A 21,472-nucleotide genomic window follows, 5' to 3' on the forward strand; every position below is an offset into this window, starting at 1 on the left:
CCATTATTCCATACACAACCTCACTCATTTCATTAATGTTGATTTTATTTTTCTTATCACACTTAATTGCTAAACGATTACTATATAATTAAATCTATTAATTGGGCCATTATTCCATACATATTCTCACTCATGTCTTCCATATTTTCATAAAATACGTTTATCAAAACATAAAATATGTTTTATTTAATGTCTTCCATGTTTTTGGCTATTTGATTCATTTCTTCCATGTTTGATAGACCAACTCCATTTGTAACTGTTAAATTCTCAAAAGTAGTGCAACTAGGAAGAAATGCAAGAAAGGTCTCCCATTAAATTCTCAAAGGTTGGTTATTTCTATTTGTTTCAATTTATGATGTTTAATACAAAATATTTATTAATTGTGATGATTGTTTATCCTATATAAATTAGCAAATTTTTGTGTTCTTTTCAACTTTTAAAACACTTACTTATTCTTTCTCATAAAACATATCATTATGGCTGATAATCCAGCACATTTGCTCCACTTGTGTCAACAAGAAGTTCCAGTAGATATTGTTTCACTTTATGGAATTAGTTTCCCATAAACTGTTTATTAAATGATTGCTCCTGATTTTCCTTATTGTGATGGGTCTGAATTGAGCTTTTTATGTTGTTAATGGTCTCTATCTTTTTACTTCGTGTATCTTACTCTCCGATGACTTGAAAGGTAGCTTGTATCTCGCATGTTAGACTATTCTATTTTGTCGTCAAATTCATACCACATCTTTTGGTATTGCTATTGTTTATTTTATTAAACATAGAACACTTATTGATTGTCTAACATATTGTTGTTTGTGTCTTTTTTTTTTGATGCATTAATTTACAACTTCAATTATGTAGGGAACACAAATCAAAGAAAAAATTCATAAGCGTCAGGTCGAAATGTTTCGCAATAAAATCGACGAGGGACATATCTATGTGATTAAAAATTTCAAGGTCGTTGGTAGTGATAATGCATACAAGCTTGTATCGGGAGACGTATCAATAAATTTTTAACCCATTTATTCCTTCAAAGAGCTATCGGGGTATGATGGTGCTCCCATTGAGCATTGCAAGTTTCATTTTCAAAATAAAGATGAGATAATCAAACGGCTAAACAACCACACATTTGACAGGTTTTCAATTTCCTTACACATTTATGCCGCGATATAATTAAAAAGAAAAATTACATGCCGCTTCCATCCACAAACCTAAATTTGTTCAAATTTATAGACGGAGATTGAAAACGAACACTACATTCATGCTGCAATATAATTAAAAAGTAAAATTACATACCGCACGAAGCACGGGCATGACCCCTAGTTTGTATTAAGAAATGGAAAAATTTTCCGTCTAAACAAGTCAATTGGATTTGTCCAGCCCATTAGGTTATTTCTTGGGCAAGCCCGTTGGGCGGCCCATAAACCTTAGAAGATTTCGAACCCGGTGAAACCCACACTGCCAGAAGTAAAGACTAACCAAAGTACCAAACTCTAGACCTCTTTATTGGGCCGCCAATACCATTGTTATTAGACCCATGGGCTTCCGCCACTAGGGGAAGCAAAGGGCATAAAGGTAAATGTAGCAAATAAAACGGTAATAAACACTTGAACACGCTGACGTACGGTTTAGGGTTTATATCTCTGCTGTTCAGGAGTTGATTGCGAGAAAAATCCTTTGAGAAAGATGCCTCGCACGACCACCGTGGACCTCCCTGGTTGCCCTCCGCTTCGAGCCCTAACTTTCGATGTGCTCGGTCTTGTGAAAGGTGACTACTAAGAACAGATTCTCACTTCTCTATCAATTAATTCTACTGACCGAATACTCCGGATTGTTTTTCAAATTGAAAAAAAGAAACTCACGATTTTTAACGTTCCTCACGTTTCCGAGTTGTTTATAGTTGTTGAAGCTCGTACGAAGCAAGGAGGGGTGCCCAAGGTTGTTGAGCGATGGGGCGAGCCGGACTCCTCCAAATGTGTGCTTGCAGCTTCCATGAATAACAGCCAATCAGACCCCGTATGCGTTTCTTTCCCCCCTCACCAGCGTAATTTTGTAGTAAAAATTGTTATTATTTGTTGGATGTTGCATGTTAAGATTGTTGTTGTATGAGTTATGGTTTTTTTTATAGGCTGGTATGAATTATTGGTTGCTTCTGTTTTTGGATGTGCTCTCTTTCGTTGAGAGTTGCTCATTGGGATGATTGAGACCAAGGATGCTATAATGTGTTTTAGTGGTGCCTGCACAAGTCCTTTGGATTGCAATTACGAATTGTTGTTTTGATTTATTAGGATGTTCTAATGCTATACAATCTACTGTGCCTCTTGAAGCCATCTGAGTTTCTTGTGTTATCTTTTTTCAGCAACATTAACTGCAATTGAGTTTATTGTAATAACTTGAGATTCAGATTATAACTATTGCATCTACTGATACTAAGTCTTCGTCTCTTTTTAACTTGAGGTCTTGAACTGATATGCAGTTTAAGTTAGTGAAATTTTGCGTTGTTTGGATTTGGAGGTTCATCTTAAATGCTTGAATAGCTTAGAGACTGGGTTTCTTCCAATATGTCCGAGACAAAACTAGGCAGTCCTGAGGTAGGAATTACCCACAGGAATCGTGCATTGAAAATCTGATCAAAGAAATTATTGACAAAAAGATTGCGAGTCAACTGCTTGCTAGGTGGAATACAAGTTTTTTTTATAGTATGTTTGGGGTTCGAAGTGAAGGAAGGGGATGGTATTTACATTCCTTGTTTGGATGTTTTCCTTTACCCCCTGAATTTTCAAACTTACGGGGTAAGGAATCCAGTTTTCTACTCTTTATCTTTGTTGAACTCTCTCACAAAGCTAAGACATCAACCTCCTCCCTGGCCCTTGACGCTCTTCTCCTAAGAACAATATTACTTTTAATTGCAGTAGTCACCGCATTTCTGTTCATTTTAGTTTTTGCTGCTGTTTAGTTTCTTTAGCCAATCAACTTGCTATGTATGACTCGATGCTAAGGTTTGGGAAAGCAATGCCTTGAATTTAATTTGGTAACATTTTGATTTTCCAATTATATCATTGTGGAATAAACAATTCGCCATGAGGCTGTTGGGTACTATTTTGGTAACCATCCAACTGAGTTATAGCTTTTCTAATCGTTTTCTTTCCCGGGTTGCAGTTATTAGCTGTTGCAAGGAGAAATGGTGCGGTGAGTTACTTTTGCTGTGAATATGGAGAAATGTTCTTGCTACTTATGTCCTTGCTCAAGTGTATTTGAATATTTATCTGCCTTATATCTTATAATCTCTTTCTGCCATACATGTTGCAGATTGAGGTACTCAACCCGCTTAATGGGGACCTCTGTGTTTCAATTTTAGATGTCAGTGATGCTGGTGTTCATCCTGAAAATGATGCCACCGTTGGTTTGCATTTATTCAGGAAACCAAGACTTGGCTGCGCATCTAGGTAAGATACCTTAATGCTACAATTAATTTATGATTGATTAACATGGGACTTTTTTCTACTATGTCTATGACAATAATTCTCTGCACAACATACCTATCTTTGCTAAATTTTGGAGCCAAGTTGAATAATTAGTATTTAACTCTTAATAATCAGGCTTGGAAACTTTGATTTTACCTATCAGAACGATGATTTTCAATTTGGGCTAATCCTATAGTCTCAGAAGTTTTGACATTGGTGTACGTCCTTTGTTTTTCGTGACTTTTGTGACAATGATGAGCTAGATTGTGAAGTAATGATAATGGTTTAATTTTTTTTCCCTTCAAACAAGTTGAGAAGGATTTTTGCTCAAAAAATAGATATTTTAAAACACATTCATATCAACTACAAGATGTTTTTGCTTACATATTGGCAGACAGCCAGTAATGGTCTGCCGTGTGCTGATTATTTATACTTGAGAAAAATCTTGTAGCTTGCGGTCTGTTGCAAATTTGAAAAGCAAATATTTAAACTCTAATGTAAGATCGTATGGCATTGTGAAAATAGGCCAAGTTGGTCATCATCAATTTTCGTAAATGATGCTAATGTTAATATCTTTGGATGTGAAAGCTAATTACCATAATGTCCATCACAAGCTATAATTTCCTGAACTAAAAGGTTAGTTGAATATTGTTTTCTTACTTTAGCTCTTGAAGTCCATGTGCTCCAAGAGAAATTTTGGAAACTGCTTTGTTTAAATGGCATCTCCTATCACTGGACATTTTTACTCAAGTGTAATTTATAGTTATACATTTAAACATGCGCATAGGTATGCTAAGAAAAATGTTGAGACTATCCATAAATATAAGTATCAGTTGGATAACTTGGATTTCTATTTTCATAATCTCTCTACTTTACACGTGCCATGAAGTGAATTTTCATTGATATTTTTGATGTTGATGTTTTCTGGAATCATTGGGCGCATTGTTTGCAATGTGATGTTAAGCTTTCGTGTTTTTCTTATGTTTATGGTGAGGCAACATGTTGACACATACTTCGCTCTTTTTTTTTTCTCTCAATTAGGTGGTAATTTTTATAATTTATTGGAGTTGCCTTCAAATTTGTTTACATTTGTCTGTGGTCTTTACATTATCTTGCCATTGTTGACTATGGTCGCTGCCTGATGTTTCCTTATGCACTTACATATACTGGTCTATTGTTGATCTGTAATTATTAGGACTTGCACTTTGCTTACATGTACAACAAAAGGGAACGCTACTATGAGGTCCATTGAAGTTGCCAATTCATCTGCAGATTCTGCCTCTTCTGGTTCATCAAGAACATGGAATGTATGTGCTTCTGGTAACATATTGTGTTGTGAAGTTGATGGAACTGAAAATTATTCCTTATTTGGAGGGTGAGTGCTTTGCTTTATAGAGCTTGCTACAAATGCTCTCTGAATATTCATTTAGTCACTGATGTTGAGTCTTACTGGGATGAGTAAGGCTAACCGTGTGTTTTTTTTCTTTGACTCAGGAAAGGTGTTGAAGTTAACTTGTGGGATCTTGGCACATGTAGTAAGATCTGGAGTGCTAAACCTGTAAGCCTTTTCATTCTGCTTAATGTCAATTTGGCTTAGATATATACCTTTGGTCCCTCTAAGTCAGGGTGTTTCTTTTTTGGACCTTAGAGTTTAGGTCGTATGAATCGCGGAATTATGAGACTGTATTGCAGTGATGAGTGTGCTTTTGTAGGGTTGATTAGTGTGCTTCATCGGTGCTTCTGTAGGATTGAGTGTGCTTCATAGGTGCTTCTGTAGGGTTGAGGGCTGCCTTCTAGTGGGGTGGATCATGTGGTGCTTTACCATTTCAGTCATTTACCCGATTTATCTTGCAATCTGAACAGTAGTATCAACCACTACAAGGAACTTGCTGAAATTTGTACTGTTTTAGAAAAACATAATTAGAAGTTGCATCTTCAATGGATAAAAACAACGATAATCTATGACTTCTTTCCTAGTTGTCTAGCATCTAATTTATTCAACTTTTCTATTGTGTCTAGCCTCCCAAAAACAGCCTGGGTATTTTCACGCCTACTTGGTTCACATCTACAGCATTCCTGGACAACAATGATCACCGAAAATTTGTTACTGGAACCAATAACCATCAGGTAATCTTTTGCATCATTATTTGTCTTATGATAGTTTTGAAAGGTATATGAGACGACAGCTTACGTTAGGGATCTACAATGTTGGGTCAATGAAATTTTCTTCTATTTTCTTCAATGAAATTCATTAGCATTTCCTGGATTCATTTAATGACAGGTTCGCCTCTATGATATATCTGCTCAGCGGAAGCCTGTAATATCGTTTGATTTCCGGGAGACCCCTATTAGAGCAGTCTCTCAGGATCTCGATGGCCATACAATATATATAGGAAATGGATCAGGTGACCTTGCTGCTGCTGACATACGCACAGGTATAGTAGCTGTAGTTCTGAGGATTTGTATGCAGTCTGATTTCATTTGTTTCCTTTAAAAGATGTGTAGGTCTTCTACGACTCTGTAACTTACAGCTAGGGTGGACCTTGGCATCGTGGTAAAGTTTTTCATTGTAATTTGTAAGTTATGATTAAGTTCAAATTAGAGAAACGGACTCCACAACACAGGGTAAGACTTACACATCTGCACTTATTGGATCTTGCAGTGGTAGTTAGAAGTCGTGTGCTCAAGATCTGACCATAACTATGTCACTTAATGCTAAATTTCTTTTGTGTCATTGGTTTGACTTTTAGTATTGCAACTTCACAGTAAACGACCCCTTCATTTTTTACTTAAATTTCTAACATGATTTGGTATGGAATAATTTGCTTAAAGTTTGTACTTTTTTTTTGGATGGGCGAACTTTCATATGTAGTCAAGGTTAAGAGGCTTTCGTTTGTTGTTGTTGTTGCTCCTCTTCTTCTTCCTCCTCAATTCCCCACATGAATATGCGTGGGAAAGGGTATAGGAAAATGAATATTGCTAATTTAAGAATTCTATAAGTTAAGAAAGTGGTATATATTGTTGATTTGCCATTTTTCCTTCTCTCTTCAACAAATGCCTCCATATGTTATTAATTAATGATTGAGCAAAAGAACATTGCTTTCAATCAAATATTCATGATTCCAATTGTTGATCTCCTTGATTAATTCGAAGATGGAGTATTCATGTAATTGTATTAACAGTAAAGCTATTTTTTGAAGGGAAATTGTTAGGGTGTTTTCTTGGAAAGTGTTCTGGGAGCATCAGATCCATAACCAGGCACCCAGAGCATCCTTTGCTCGCTTCTTGTGGTAAGTGTCCGCTGCAGTCTTTTCCTTATGCATTCGAATATATGTATGCATTGCATTACTTGAGCCAAGGATTTGTAGAACAATTGGGTTGGGTCATGGTGTTATCTTGTCAATTGGTTTCACAAAGAACAATTTTCTGTTTAGCAAAGGATAGAGGCGCAGCTACAATTGCTGGCTTCACTTTTTTTACATGATTTCTTTTTGTTTAGGTTTGATTTGTTTTCTGGACTAACTTTCCTTCTCAAATGTTTTTTATTTTTAGGTTTGGATGGGTATTTGCGTTTTTGGGATATAAAGACTCGGCAACCTCTTTCAGCAGTACGTGTAACTTCACTTTTATGGTCACTTGTTTAAATGGTAGAATAGCCAATAACAAATAATACTATTTTGTGGTATTGGCAAATGTTTTACTTTTGGTACATAGAAATGATCATTGCAATAGAGAAACTAATTAGCTTGCAACTTGTCTGTGTCAGATAATTAGTACTGGAAAAAGTGTCTTCTGTGATTAATTTTGAATATCTGGGTGTCTCATTATTTAATGATGCAGTAGTTCATTGAAATAAACTTGTAAAGTTGTAATGTTCTGGCACTTTGATATACTCTATTTGTGGGGATGAGGAAACGAGATATGTTTTTGCTGTAGAAAATGAAACAACTTTTAGACTCAAAGGGACTCTATTGTGCAAGCTATAAAATGGCTTAATGCCTTCTAATTTTCCCGGGAAAAATACTTATAAAAGGTCAAAAGACCCAAAGGTTAAACCTCGACCTAGTTTTAAAGGCACAAGTAAACCCTGGGCACTCAAAGTGCGCCTTAAGCCCAAGCAACAGTAAAATCACTTGTGTTTTCTTGCTAAAATAGCCCCCTTCCCACCCCACTGGAAGCGTTCTCCTATAGCCCTCTAGATGATGAATCTCTTTTCTGATGCCACTAAATGCCAGAAAATGTTGATGACATTATTATCTTCATAATCGCCAGAAACTTTTGCTTGACATGGAATTGTGCTATTGAGTAATACAACATTGTTAAGTTTATTAAATGCTACTGAAAGGATATGAAATCACTCTGTCAAGGCTCCATGGATCTACACTTGTTTCCTATTGTGATGCCATCACTTGACTTTTGGCTATTGGAGATTTTCCGAGTATTTTCATTTAATTTTAGTTTTTGTGTATTATCCAAGGTCCAAGAATGTTTGACATTGAGGATATCTGGATATGTGCTTTAAGTCAATTATGTGGGATACTGAAAACTGATCGGGTCCGCCTATTGTAATAGTTACTGCATTCGGGATAGAAATCTATTTTGAAAAAGATGGTGAACTATTTTCAATCATTTTAGTTCTTAAAATGATTTTTGGTGCAGGTTTTCTTGAAGCAGCATCTTATGGATGTCATTTTCGATTCCAACTTTGATGACCAAGGTTAGTGCTTATCTTCCCAATTTTTTGTGTTTGTTTTTCTAGAGCTGGAGCTTACTCCTCCTGTCGTAAAGAAAGTATGTAGTGCTTGCATATTGGTTAGATGTAGTTGGTTGTGGTAGGTGGGGGCCAGAGGGTCATACCATGTAACATGTAGTGGTATGCTTGTTGTTGGTAGCATTTGATTTGCAGCCGTGGAACCTTGGGAGTAAGTTACTGCATTGCGAGAGAGTCCATGCAATTGCTAAGTGTCATCCCTAGAATCTTCTAATCTAAAAAGCAATGGATATTATTTAAGACGAGTTACAATTCCATAATGGCTTTTGATACCATGAGTTCGTCTAAGTGAAATGAAAGTCCTTTTGCTCATAATTTACTTGTGAAATTCTGTTTTCACTACATGTATTGAAGCCTTAAAGAAGATGGGGCAAAAATTTACCCTATATTTCAAATGGCTTTTTGAGTGAAACCTCTTTGAATAGAGTGGTTATGTCTGTGTGTATCTGCCCTATATTAGGGCTATTGGACTGGTTTGCGCCAGTCGCAGAATTGTTTTATTGCAACCTAGGGGTCACAAGTTCAAATTTCAGAAAGTTGAAACAGCCTCTCTAAAAGGGGATTGAAGATTGTGTACATACTACATAATGCCATGCTCAGATTCCAATACTACTGTGAGACCCGAGACCTTGTTGTTTTCTCGTTTTGTTTGTAATAATTTGCCCAAAACAAGGACCAGTAACAAACTTTGTCAGTAGTTTCTTTGCATGACATTAATCGATAATGAGATGCTTGTCTTCTAAGACTTTCTTATCTCTCTTATCAGAAGAGTCCCTCCCTGCCACAGATTTGTTGGTACATGAAGCACAGGACACAAACGAGATCGTAATTAATGATGAGACTGGGATACAGCGTGTCAAGCGAAAGAAGGCAAAGAAAGGTAAAGAAACTAGCGTAAAGGAATCTAAAGAAGATGAGGGAGTGAAGAAGTCGAAGAAAAAAAAGCAAGAGGTTAAAGCATGATGCAATTAATGACACATCGTGATTAAAAGGCACGAGGATAGTGATGGACACCGGAGTGGAGGACCAGGGAAATTTTGCATATGCGATTGGGAAGGTGCAAAGGGAGCAGTTGCACAGCATCTTTGATCAGCTCCTTGAACGGGAAGGGTCCCGGGTTCTGTTTGCGTGAAATTTATTTATTATGGGTAATGGAGGATAATTTACAGCTGAGCTACGTTCAAGTATGGGCATCAAATTTTGGTCTCCAGTGAGCAAAATAAGTTACTTGTAAAAGATTCTGTCTTTTTGGTTGATATTTAGGTTGTAGTGGTACCAAATTGCGTAGGTGGTGTTGCTTTCGAAAGAGTTTATGTGCTGTATTGGTAAAATACCATTACCAACGGTTTTTGAGAAAATATCTTTCGACTGTTCGTGCAGCCAGCCAGCCAGCCAGCCATCCACTTTGGTAAGATTTTTCATTTTCTGCTTATCGAAAAATAAATTAATAATTTTATTTAAAAAGATCAAAGTAGGTCGGCCCAGTTGGGAATGGCCCATGATGTTTGTGGGCTGAGCCCATGAAACTGGAAATCTATGGCCGGGCTTTCATTAAAAATTTAGATATGTAATTTGGGCTGAATGTCCAGCCCAAAACCTCTTCACGGGCTGTGTTGGCCCAAAACCTCTTAGTGGGCTGGGCTCAAATTAACCTCGGCCTCACGAATCTGAAAACCTATGGTACGGCCCACTTAGTACGTATGGCCGGCTTTAAACAAAAATTTAGATATACAATTTGGGCAGGCGGCCCAGCCCAAAACCTCTTAGCTGGCTGGGCCCAAATTAACCTCGGTCCCATGACTTGAAAACCTATGGTCCGGCCCACTTACTACCTATGGCCGGGCTTTAAACAAAAATTTTGATGTATAATTTCGGCTGGCGGCCCAGCCCAAAACCTCTTAGCGGGCTGGGCCCAAGTTACACCTCCATCTATGCAGGTGTAAATAATTTAGTTGAAAACCGTGCAGCAATTTGCTGGACAAGTAATAAATAAATTCTGACCCAGAAAGAATTTATGGATACACTGCATATCTTTCAGAAGCTCTTGTAGGTAACAGAAGGGCAGGAACCACTGGAACAGGGCGATCAAAGCCCTACCGGAACTGTCTGAAAATGACTCTACATCATTACCATTGATCAACTCTATGGCCCACGGGCTTATTTTCCTCAAAAGAAAATGGAAGTGAAAACAGTCAATTAGTCATAACTGTGCTTACAGTCGCACCAGAATCAAATATACGTTTGACAGGAGTCTTGAGTCTTGTACAGGAAGGTGACAACAATTTCTTCATAAACTCAAACCATAACCATTGACAGCCAGAGAGAGAGATTCACCAAGTTACTGAGGTGAGGCTTCCTCTTTCTTCTCGGACAAGTAGCTGCCATAATGAAATGCACTCTCAAGTTAAATCATGCAGTATTTGGCTCCTTGCGCAGGAATCAAGCTATAAAATAGTCAAGAAAGTACTGTAAAGTTGTAAATTCAATGACAATGGATTTGTAGAAGGAAATATGCAAACACTTCATCCCTGGTTTATGATCTCCCAAAACTAATCTCCATTTTCCAAAAACCACATTCAATAATTCCCCCAATTTTATCAAGAAAAACAAAAACAATTCCGCCTCTCAAAACCCAAACCAACAGAAAGGAGAGGCAGCGAAAGAGATCAACCATTGAAAAGCATGTCACCAGCAACTTTCAAAGTCACATGAGGCCATAATATGTACCATGTGGTCCAAGGAAGAAGACAAGCGGAAGCTTTTTGTTAAGATAAAATCGACAAAGAAATATACACATAATAGGAAACATATTGGCACATGCAAACTGAAATGCTCACAAATAATAGGAAGACTAAAACTAAAGGGAATTACCTTCCAGGTTCAAGTATGGGAGTGACATGTGGATAGGAACAAGAATGCGGCCCAAAATGTTTCATGATCCACTTAACTTAAATAGATTACCAATATTTATTTGATAAATAGAGGTATGGGAGAGACACTAAATACTAGTCATTTTCTTCCATTACCAGATCATTTTTATTAAAAAGAACTCTATTCCTTCAGAATGCTAGTGGATGCAGGCATGTCATGACTCTTTCTGAAGTGAACATTGTTTTATAAATTGGACTAAAGACTTTTTAAGAACATTTTAAATAGATAACCATTTCAAGGTGCGCCAGAAAAAGGGAGGAAAACACACAATCTGCCAAAACATGTAGCTAGAGAAAAAGCAACATGAGATTACAAAAGATAACAAGTACAACACAGGTAGTATGCGATGTTCTTACCCCTGACCCTTTGCCCAACGCGAGAGTTGATAGAGCTGCACAGTCTCATTTGAAGCATGGCATGCCAAAAGCAGATAGTTACGAGGCTGCACCATCCATGCAAACCTCATGAACAATCCCGAGTAAATACACATTGCTGCAGAAGCCACATTGTTAGCAAAGTTAGAACATAGAACCATAAGCATTAGTTGAATGTCTGAGAAATTCTATTCCCTCGCCACTAAATTTGTTAACCTGCTGTCATGTTGCCAGAAATCATTTCTGGCGGTTTCTGCATGTCCACCAGACCCTGTTACATTGATCAGCTGAATTTGAATTAGTCAAGAAGATCCTATTTTAAAGCCTTGAAGAGCACAACTGACAACCCTATACACTTAACAGTATATTTCAAAATTTAAAAGCTGATGCTAGTAAGAAGGCATACAGCGATAACAAATCCCCAGTTGGCAACAGGTCCCCAAAAATGAGTTGTCTTTGGACCAACAGGACTGTTCAAGAATGCTCTGAAAGATGCCATATATTACTGTCTTGAATACCTCTGCAATATTTGCCAAAAAATCAGATGATATAAGATAGAATAAATATGTTTGCATGCACAAATCACGAAAAAAGAAATTATAGCTAAGCAAATTTCAGATCAGTTGTGAAGCTAAAATTTTCAGAAAAAAACATACTTCAAACGTAACTTGTTCACTCTGACTGAGGAGAGGAGGAGGGGTGGCAGACTGAATGATGACACAAAGCCTAATTAATCCATTTTCAACAAATTTTAGCAATTAAAAAAAAATCGGCAACCACCTGACACTATGAACATTTTATTTGTCTCATACAATGAGAGCTACTTCAACTTAAAGATATCTGAAATGAGGTATCTTCAAACAACTCAATAAGGGCAATGAAATCGTAAATCCATGGCTACTTTGTGATAAATGGTGAGGAGTAGAATTTCTTCATTGGGAAGTTCTTCAGAAAGATAGCGCTGACATCTCTTATAACCCTCATACAAATACAAAACCATTCGTACCAAAACAAAACACACAAACAAGAATGAAAATCCAATTTCAACTGTTCACATACTCAAAAGAGACCAAAGATTTTATCCTCAAGTAATACCAGACCTACCGTCAAATGGGGGGGAAATCATCAAAACTCACAACACAGATATCAGTATGAAGATGAAAACAGTAAAGCAAATCGGTTTTCAAAATTTATGAAACCAAAAAACATCTCAAACAAGGAATTAGCCACTCACAGAGAAAACAAATGGACGAGCAATTGATATAGATGCAAAGTAGTTGCAATTATTTTCTATGCATAATTTCTTGATTTCACACAGGAACATCTAATCCAACGCAGAAGAGTAGCAAAAATTACAAAAAATAAAAGATAAAGCACAACCGATTGCAACTCTCCCCATCGTATGCCATGAATCAGACGCAAAATTAACAGGCAAAAACATCTTAATTCAAGCATCCATTTCTAATCTCACAGTCATATATCTCCAATTTTACTACAAAAATTCTCATTCACTTAGAGTCAGATTTGTAATGTAAAACAACATATACCAAACGACGATAGCATATACAAGATGGTGTAGGCTTATATGTATTGTCGCTCGAGTATATATACGTATCGGATTGTTACCTTGGACCTCGCCGGAGAAGCTAGAGCTGATCGGCGACACTGAGTAGGCCGACAAGAGAGGTCAGAGCTGTGAAGGTTTTACGGAAGAGCAAAATATGATATTCAAGTCTACGCATCGCTGACGTTGATGATAAAGTTTTTGATTACTTTCTGCCATATGACGCGTGGCTACGTCTTATTGATGAATAGCTTGCGTCTATCGGAATAACTGTGGTCGTGGTTACAGCATAACGATTTTTAGAGAATTATAAGTCACGAGGGTTAACATTAATAATTCATGAATTAGATTATCATATTCCCACAATTCAATTAGATGCGAAATCTAAACATCTCTTTTTCGTGTTTGTAGAAGAGGTTTTTTTTTGAATCCTTTTTTGAATCAATTGCTTAGTCGTCCAGTAAGAAGTAAGAACAATACATAGTATTCGAGAAAAGAACGAGAACAACGAAAAAAAATTGAAATGGAATAATAATAAAAAAAAAGGTTTGATTTTTTATAGTGATCCCATCGTGTGATACCTTTACCTTTTTTTCTTATCATTCGAGATATTGTATGAATGGGCCTTCTAAGGAATTAAGAAAATTAACTTTTTTACGTGATTTATAGAGGAGAGAGAGTTAAGTAAGAGGTCGAACTTAACATTTTATAATTCTCAATTTACAAGGGAAAACTTCAAATCAGCAATTAACCACGTATTATGCATTGTCGACCACGTACTACACACTAAAAATTATTAAAGACTGATATATTTTGATTTAGTCAATTTCTACATTTGCTTAAATTAGAATAATTAACTAACTAATTAGTTATGATTGCATCTCCATAAAATTAATCAAAAAAAATCAGAGAATTTTTTTTTTTCTCTCCTGCTGGCTGCCATGGGGCTTTCACAAGGCCTCATTGGCTTCATTGCAATTGCTTCTTTGCTTGTTTCTTCATCAGTTTCCGGTACGTATATAATTGACTCAATCATTCATCAAACTAGCTCAATGCAATTTATATGCTTATTATCTATTATGTGTTATATTGCATTGTACAGCTTTAAACAATGAAGAAACCAGTATAAGTAAATCAGATTTTCCCAGTGATTTCGCATTTGGGGTTTCAACTTCTGCCCTCCAGGTAAGTCTTACATTACATGCCAAACTATGCAATTCACAAGGCTTCCGTAGTGGGCAGAGTCGGTGCAAGATGTACGTAGAGTTTACCCTATCTGCGTACATCTACGACTACTAGGTTACATGTCCGCCTGTAAAATTGTATATGTGTTTGCAGAAATTAAATGGTCTTGTATACAGATTGAAGGCTCAACAAAAGAGGGAGGAAGAGGACCGACCATTTGGGATGCGTTCGTAAAACTTCCAAGTTTGCTTTTCGCACTACTCCAACTTTATACTACCAATAATCCAGAATCATATTTTTCAGAGTTCATCATATATATATTGTTTAATTTATATGTACTGATTTGTTCATGAATTTTTCTCTAGAAAAAATTATGGATGGAAGTAACTTGGAAACAACGATTGATTCTTATAAGCGATACAAGGTCGATATCATATCACATCTCACGATTTCATATATCGAACTGATTATCATATAATATGATCATCAGAAGGTATTTGTCATGTACAGGAAGATGTGAAGTTGTTAAAGCTCATCGGAGTGAATTCTTATAGATTCTCCATTGCCTGGACCAGAATTCTACCCGGTACGTACGTTGCTCATCTGTTTTCTTTTTCATCCTTCTGTTTTCTTTTCTTTGTATGAAATATTTCTTCTAAGTAGCATTGATTTGTGTTTTTTATCAACTAATTATATGTGTATGTATATATATAGATGGGACCTTGAGTGGTGGAGTAAACCAGGAAGGGATCGATCATTACGACGGGCTTATTGATGAATTAGTCAAGAACAGTAAGAGATTGATTACTCAGTAAGAGATTTGATACTCTGATTAGCTAATGTTATTCATGTTTATATGCAGATATCACAGCCTACGCGACGATGTTTCACTTCGACTTTCCACAAGCTCTGTATGAGAAATCCGGTGGCTTATTGAATAGCTCATTAGTGTAAGTACTAACAGTGCTTGATTCAAATTAACAAGCAGAATTCGTAATCGCAGCTCGATTTCGCTTTCTTTGATTGATTATGCAGGCAGCATTTCAAAGACTATAGTGAAATATGCTTCAAGACATTTGGAGATAGGGTTAAGAACTGGATTACAGTAAACGAGCCATTTATTCTAGCTCAACTCGGGCACGATATAGGGATGGGACCTCCGGGGAGGTGTTCAGATCGAACGATATGTCCGGAGGGTGATTCATCAACTGAGCCTTATATTGTGGGACATAACCTTCTACTTGCTCATGCACATGCTGCTAAGCTGTACAAGGAAAAGTTCCAGGCGAGAAATTAAACTAAGTCACCTACACAATAGTGTGTCTAATGTAGTAATGTGCCTTGTTGGGCAATACATATCTGTGTGTCTATATACACATACGTGTTTGTATATATATACATGTGTGTATACTAACTGATATTACTCAACTTTCCAGAAGAATCAAGGGGGACAAATTGGAATAAGCCTTGTTGGGCAATACTTTGAGCCTTACTCAGATTCACCTGAAGATAAAGCTGCACAAAAGAGAGCCTTGGACTTCAATTTGGGATGGTTAGTAACTTTAGTATCATATTCATACAAAAATGTCTGGCCAGTTTGGCCGAATCGGCCTCTTATTCCGGATCTTTTCTTCTTGATGCTTATTATCTGTGTATATATATGTATGTATAGGTATGTGGAACCACTGGTTTTTGGTGATTACCCAAAGATAATGAAAGAATTAGTGAAGGACAGACTACCAGTTTTCACTGAAGAAGAAAAAGGGTTGTTGAAGGGATCTTCTGATTTTATTGGGATCAATTATTACACAACAAGATATGCTCAAAGCAAACCTATAGATCCACATGCTCCTGCAGTTAGCTACCTTGCCGATCAATTCGTGAACGAAACATGTATGAGATATATATATATAGTTCATTGAAGGATATATATATATTCTTGTTTTCCATAATAATTGCTATCTTTGCTGGTTTTTTTGCAGTATATAACAAAAATGGAGATATTATTGGTCCAAACGTAAGTAAACTTGCAAACCCCTGTGTCTTGTACACATTACACACAGAGAGAGACATGGCATTATTGGCAAGAGCAAGTTGTTATAACCGTTTTCTTTTCTTCCTTTGTACAGGCTAAACCAAGCCTCTACATTTACGTATATCCGGAAGGACTGCAGAAACTATTGGAGTTCATGAAGGATACATACCAAGACCCAAAAATCTACATTACTGAAAATGGTTGGAGCTCTGTGATCACTAACCATGAAATATATATAGCATTTTTATATATATAACAGCTAATTATCGCTGTGTATATTCTGCAGGGTTTACCCAGAGCGGGGACACTCCACGTCTTCAAGCGATTAATGACGATGATCGGATCAAATTTATTCAGCAGCATTTGTACCGGATTGCTCAAGCAATCAAGTAAGTTTAAAAAACACTTCAAACTCAACCAGAATTGCAACTGCCATATCTTAGCTGAATCATGTACGTACTGATGATGATGATGATGATATATATGTATGTATGTATATGTATATGGATGGATGGTGCAGAAATGGTGTGAAGGTGAACGGGTACTTTTACTGGAGTGCATTTGACGACTTTGAATGGGTAGAGGGTTACAGAGTAAGATTTGGGCTTTACTATGTTGATTTCAAAGACAATCTATTACGCGTCCCCAAGAGATCTGCTGCCTGGCTCTCTAAATTCCTCCAAGGGCTTTAAATCACGACATCTCCATACTTGTATATACTTGCATTGAAGCAGGAATAAATACAATTTTATGAATATGCATATGTGCTTCTACTCTCTATTGATTATGCAGAACTCTTTACTTTATTATGGTGCAAGAAGAAACGGCTACAAATTTGCTGCAAAAATGGCAAAAAGAATTGGTCATTGAATTTGTTAAAAAAATACCCTACTCGTGTTCAGAAATATATTCAGGAACGAATTTAGGGATTCCACAATACGCTAGAGTCTACAATTGACATCTAATGATAGAGAGAAAAAATCTGATAATTTTTTTTATTTTTAAAATGTGATGTAGAACATCTTCCAAACCATTGAATTCAAATTATAGATTTTCCAAACCCCCAGATCTTCAAGAATTGGGTTTGCTGTTACATCTTGCTCTCTCTTGGATTTTGCATATATTTTCATATTTTCTCTCTTTTTGTTTTGTTTTTTTCCCGAAGAAAGTCTTATTTTCTTTTATAAAAAATAAAATATCCAGTTCAACAATCAGATAAAAATATCCATATTCCACGGAATTAGCATAGCATTTCTCCAATACAAGTTGCTCAATATACAATAGGAGAATTAAGACCAGTTACCTGTATATTAAAGAGCACTTACCTGAACTAAGTTAAACTGAACTCAGCATAAATAAAATTAGCGAATTTGACATCTGAGTATAAAAAGGTAAAAGCAGCTATTCAACCGCATTAACATGTAAGGCTGAACTCATGGAGTCAAAAGTATAGCACCTTTTATTCAACTTGAGCTCAGATCAAACCTCAGTCCCGATAACAGAGGGCGGACATCCACCCTACGGGCCAAAATCGAAGAAAAACTAAAGGATCAGTGTGTTTTCAAGTGTCTGATAAATATAATTTTAAACAAAAATCCATGAATGTCTCATGTGAAAGGGAAAAAAAATCCTTAGCAAGTCGAATTGGCCCAGCCTCACGAGGAGAGCACTTTCTGAACCTCAGTTGTAACATCTTTCGGAGGTTTCTCTGCAGGAAGATTAGCAACAATGCCCTTCTTCCCATAATAATCAATGACCTGCATTTTTTCATGACAAAATAGTCATACTTAGAATCCAAAGAAAAGTATTGATAACAAAAATAAATACGCTTTTGATCAAACATTTGCACAATATTATCGTCAAAGGCAATAAAGATCAGCAATTTATCATTTCGTGAATTTATGAAACTCGACATATGGGGCAAAACATTAAGATTGCTACTATATAACAATTAGCAGATAGCGAAAAAAATTACATAAATCCTTGAGATTCAAAGAGGGTATAAATTATTCGTATGTTTTTGTCATAGCTTATTAAACGCACAAAGCCATTCCCTTCCACAAAAAATCACCCCCACTAGGCCAATAAAACCTAGCTAAGTATCAAACTCAATAAGCATTTAAAGAGTGAATAGCAAACAGGGTACAGCAATTATCTAGGTCATGATGCTTATCCAAAAAAAATCTAGGGCATGCTTTATGTGTCAAAATTTCTTTCCTTTTCTTTTTGTTTTCTCCCGCTGAAATGTCTCCTAAGCAAAAAAAATGTAATTATAACAAAACACAAATCTCATTCGCTGGGCTGTGCTCTATGGTCCTTGAGCCTTAAGATATTAAAAGACTGGATAATCTAAAATGAGAAAAAGAGAAGATAATTTTCATAATTAGACGTGATACCGCGTTCCTTCCATCATCCTATATTAATATGTAGTGCACTTAACTAGAAGCAAAATATCAAGTTCAACTTTAACCTCAATGAAATATCCCAGAAACACAAACAGGATTCAATTATTCTTTAGTAAGAGGTAAATCAGCCTAAAATTCAATTAGAAACCTATTAAAAGGAAAGCAGAAAGCATACCGGTTCGGTTTGCTTGTGAAATGCCTCCAACCTAGATTTGAGAACAGCTGCAGTATCATCCTTACGTTGAACCAAAGGTTCTCCAGTTACCTTCAGGAAGAAAAGAAAAAAAAAAAAAAGCGAAACAAGTTTAATTCACAAAAATATTTTCACTCGGTCACATGTACTTCAGAGAATAGAGCTCCAACATTTAACTGATTGAATTTCATCTGAAATTTCCCAACACATTAGCAAGAAATGGATGTATGGACGTGATGCTAAAGGAAAAAACCAAATCAATTAGAAAACAAAACTTCAGTAAAAAAGAATAATTCATGCCACCATACATCATCAACTCCAGATGTCTTTGGAGGTGCAAATTTAGTGTGGTAAGTTCTACCACTAGAAGGGTGGATCCAGCGACCAGTAATCCTCTCCTCTAAAATTGAGTCATCAATCGCAAAATTGAGCACCTTGTCAACCTTAGCTCCCTGCTTCTCAAGCATCTCATCAAGCTGCACGTAGAAGGTAATAACACAATCAGTAGCAGAAACCAGATTTGACAGAATATTATCATTTCTAAACATATATTGATGCACTTTTCAAGATACAATTATTCACAGGAATACCTTCTGTGCTTGGGTTACAGTCCTTGGAAATCCATCAAGAATGAAACCTTTCTGGCATGAAGGTTTCTTCATTGCTTCATCTATGATCCCCACAACCAAGTCATCAGAGACAAGTTCTCCCTAAAAAATTTATTAAGACAAACCTTGTCAACAATCAATAACAAGAAACTATAAAAAAAAATGTAGATGATCCATAAAAAAGGGAAAAAAAAAAAAACTACAAGAAATATTTAACCTTGTCCATAGCCTCCTTGGCCTTGATTCCAAGTGGAGTTTTGGCAGAAACAGCAGCCCTTAACATATCACCAGTAGCTAAGTGGCATAAGCAGTATTCATCCTTAATAAGTGGTGATTGAGTTCCTTTTCCTGAGCCAGGAGGACCTGCAGATCATAAAAATACAACAATTACCATGAAATCATCCAAAAAAGAGAGCTTAGCCACACAAAAGCTGCGCAGCCAGTGAAAATTGACACCATGGCACTGAGTCATGAAATTGTTCTCAACTCCTCCTTCTAATCAAATTTCTTAGCTGGTTTTGACTATTTATGACCATATAAAACATAGTTATTAGCCTTGTGAGTCTGTGACAATGTTCAAAATTACCCCTTACAGTAACTCCTACAGTCATACTTTCCGGGGTGGTTTAATAGTTGCCTCTATGCCTCTACATCTCTGCAATCATATTATCTCATCATTCAATTTGTTAGAAACTGTTTCTGGAAAAACTTACTCTTCAAACAATTGCCTATTTTCCGAGTCCCATAGTCAAATTCTTTTCCCTATCCAATTTTCCTGTTGAAATGAAACCTAAATATACACAATTCAGTTTACACTTTAAAGTCTCCATAAGAATCTTTAACGCATATGAAAGAAAAGCCTTAAAATCCGTCCAAAGCAAAATTCTTCCGTAGAAAACAGCACGAAAACTGGAGCAATTTCGTCAAAACAAAAGACATACAACAAACTCATCTTCCTCTCCTTGACCTCATTTTTTCACAGCAACCAAACAGCAAAAGACTCGAATTAAATTAAAATACTTCACAAAAAAAAAAGAGAAAACAAACAGTCATCCAGATCTGTAAGTCTGCTTAGAAATCAGGAAAAAAGAGAGAATACGAAATGTAGACGGAGGTAGGTGAGTATAATTGAGAATACCGATTAGAATGAGACGCTTGTCGGGTTTGGTAGAGCACTTCATGCGGCGGAGGAGCTCCGACATGAGATCAACGGAGGGCACATCTTCCAGTGAACTGCTCGCCATTCTTAGGTTTTGCGCTCTCTCTATCTTCAACGGCAAAACTCAAAAGCTCAGACACAGGAGAGAGAGAGAGAGAGAGATAGAGGGTTTTAGGCACAGATTCAAAGCGTGTTGAAAGAAAATTAACAGCTTGGTTCGGACTTCGGATCTTCCAAGGCTTCTTGACCGACTGACGTCTTGAATTTTTCTCTCCGTAAATGACTGTTATGCCCTTAGAATATTGTTGGGCTGGGCCGGGCCATTATTCTTCAAACCATAGCCTCTAAAACAAGCCCAGCCCAACTCATTTGTTAGGCTTTGACAAGTCAAGTAGGCAAGTAGCCTTGTGAGTAACAAAATATCATCACCTGCAACTGATGAATGTGGCCACATTTCATTGATATAGAAATTTGGATCCCCTATTTCGTTTCCTGGAACTAATGAATGTGAACAGGCATATCACAGCTTAACTTTTGAATGGACATAAATCTCGGATTACAAGAAAAACCCACACCATATTAACGACAGGTAAGACTGAGTCCAAATCTACGCGGATAAAGATTCAAAGGGGGACAGACCAACGAAAGCAGAATATCACAAGAATATATCGTCACAGATTAAACAAACAAATTCAAGACATGACAGACACCCACAAATCAGGATGTTAGCCACATACGTGAGAGCCACAACACAACCACCCACTACAACTCGGAAAGAAACAT

General features: G+C 36.6%; 4 protein-coding genes across 5 annotated transcripts; 2 read left to right on the plus strand and 2 right to left on the minus strand.

Annotated features, from left to right (window-relative positions):
- Positions 1-1,617: 1,617 nt before the first annotated feature.
- On the plus strand, positions 1,618-9,621 carry LOC119984741 (WD repeat-containing protein 74). Its single transcript, XM_038828828.1, has 12 exons — positions 1,618-1,768; positions 1,901-2,016; positions 3,160-3,189; positions 3,310-3,446; positions 4,660-4,839; positions 4,959-5,022; positions 5,484-5,591; positions 5,746-5,899; positions 6,665-6,754; positions 7,017-7,072; positions 8,124-8,181; positions 9,002-9,621. Exons 1-12 carry the CDS (start codon positions 1,687-1,689, stop codon positions 9,196-9,198), a joined length of 1,272 nt encoding a protein of 423 aa, XP_038684756.1. The 5' UTR covers positions 1,618-1,686; the 3' UTR covers positions 9,199-9,621.
- A 584-nt stretch (positions 9,622-10,205) lies between these two features.
- LOC119983788 (mitochondrial pyruvate carrier 1) lies at positions 10,206-13,290 on the minus strand. Of its 2 annotated transcripts, none has more exons than XM_038827515.1 (5): positions 13,167-13,290; positions 11,947-12,060; positions 11,757-11,811; positions 11,523-11,658; positions 10,206-10,613 (listed from the first exon to the last, which is right to left on the minus strand). In XM_038827515.1, the coding sequence occupies exons 2-5, from the start codon at positions 12,037-12,039 to the stop codon at positions 10,574-10,576; spliced, it is 324 nt and encodes a 107-aa protein (XP_038683443.1). In that variant the 5' UTR covers positions 12,040-12,060; positions 13,167-13,290; the 3' UTR covers positions 10,206-10,573. The 2 variants fall into 2 exon arrangements, with proteins under 2 accessions (XP_038683443.1, XP_038683444.1); XM_038827516.1 differs by lacking the exon at positions 13,167-13,290 and adding an exon at positions 12,197-12,239.
- A 755-nt stretch (positions 13,291-14,045) lies between these two features.
- On the plus strand, positions 14,046-17,913 carry LOC119983482 (beta-glucosidase 24-like). Its single transcript, XM_038827151.1, has 14 exons — positions 14,046-14,115; positions 14,207-14,289; positions 14,466-14,532; positions 14,655-14,713; positions 14,800-14,875; positions 15,004-15,081; positions 15,152-15,239; positions 15,325-15,574; positions 15,726-15,841; positions 15,962-16,182; positions 16,272-16,306; positions 16,419-16,524; positions 16,611-16,713; positions 16,845-17,913. The coding sequence occupies exons 1-14, from the start codon at positions 14,046-14,048 to the stop codon at positions 17,014-17,016; spliced, it is 1,524 nt and encodes a 507-aa protein (XP_038683079.1). The 3' UTR covers positions 17,017-17,913.
- LOC119983561 (adenylate kinase 4) lies at positions 17,758-20,900 on the minus strand. The gene is made up of 6 exons (XM_038827231.1): positions 20,669-20,900; positions 19,748-19,893; positions 19,513-19,632; positions 19,231-19,398; positions 18,905-18,994; positions 17,758-18,081 (listed from the first exon to the last, which is right to left on the minus strand). Exons 1-6 carry the CDS (start codon positions 20,772-20,774, stop codon positions 17,980-17,982), a joined length of 732 nt encoding a protein of 243 aa, XP_038683159.1. The 5' UTR covers positions 20,775-20,900; the 3' UTR covers positions 17,758-17,979.
- Positions 20,901-21,472: the final 572 nt, after the last annotated feature.

The sequence above is a fragment of the Tripterygium wilfordii genome, chromosome 18 (genome assembly GCF_013401445.1).
Source record: "Tripterygium wilfordii isolate XIE 37 chromosome 18, ASM1340144v1, whole genome shotgun sequence".
NCBI lineage: Eukaryota > Viridiplantae > Streptophyta > Magnoliopsida > Celastrales > Celastraceae > Tripterygium > Tripterygium wilfordii.

Excerpts from the sequence above, each read along its gene's own strand:
- LOC119983561 (XM_038827231.1), bottom strand. The coding sequence starts at position 20,774 with ATGGCGAGCAGTTCACTGGAAGATGTGCCCTCCGTTGATCTCATGTCG. Across the intron at positions 19,894-20,668 it reads CAAGCGTCTCATTCTAATCG|GTCCTCCTGGCTCAGGAAAA; the intron begins GTATTCTCAATT and ends TATGATCTGCAG. Across the intron at positions 19,399-19,512 it reads CTGTAACCCAAGCACAGAAG|CTTGATGAGATGCTTGAGAA; the intron begins GTATTCCTGTGA and ends TTCTACGTGCAG.
- LOC119983788 (XM_038827515.1), bottom strand. The coding sequence starts at position 12,039 with ATGGCATCTTTCAGAGCATTCTTGAACAGTCCTGTTGGTCCAAAGACA. Across the intron at positions 11,812-11,946 it reads ACTGGGGATTTGTTATCGCT|GGTCTGGTGGACATGCAGAA; the intron begins GTATGCCTTCTT and ends TCAATGTAACAG. Across the intron at positions 11,659-11,756 it reads TTCTGGCAACATGACAGCAG|CAATGTGTATTTACTCGGGA; the intron begins GTTAACAAATTT and ends TGGCTTCTGCAG.
- LOC119983482 (XM_038827151.1), top strand. The coding sequence starts at position 14,046 with ATGGGGCTTTCACAAGGCCTCATTGGCTTCATTGCAATTGCTTCTTTG. Across the intron at positions 14,290-14,465 it reads TTTCAACTTCTGCCCTCCAG|ATTGAAGGCTCAACAAAAGA; the intron begins GTAAGTCTTACA and ends TCTTGTATACAG. Across the intron at positions 14,714-14,799 it reads ATTCTTATAAGCGATACAAG|GAAGATGTGAAGTTGTTAAA; the intron begins GTCGATATCATA and ends TGTCATGTACAG.
- LOC119984741 (XM_038828828.1), top strand. The coding sequence starts at position 1,687 with ATGCCTCGCACGACCACCGTGGACCTCCCTGGTTGCCCTCCGCTTCGA. Across the intron at positions 1,769-1,900 it reads TGTGCTCGGTCTTGTGAAAG|TTGTTGAAGCTCGTACGAAG; the intron begins GTGACTACTAAG and ends AGTTGTTTATAG. Across the intron at positions 6,755-7,016 it reads TCCTTTGCTCGCTTCTTGTG|GTTTGGATGGGTATTTGCGT; the intron begins GTAAGTGTCCGC and ends TTTTATTTTTAG.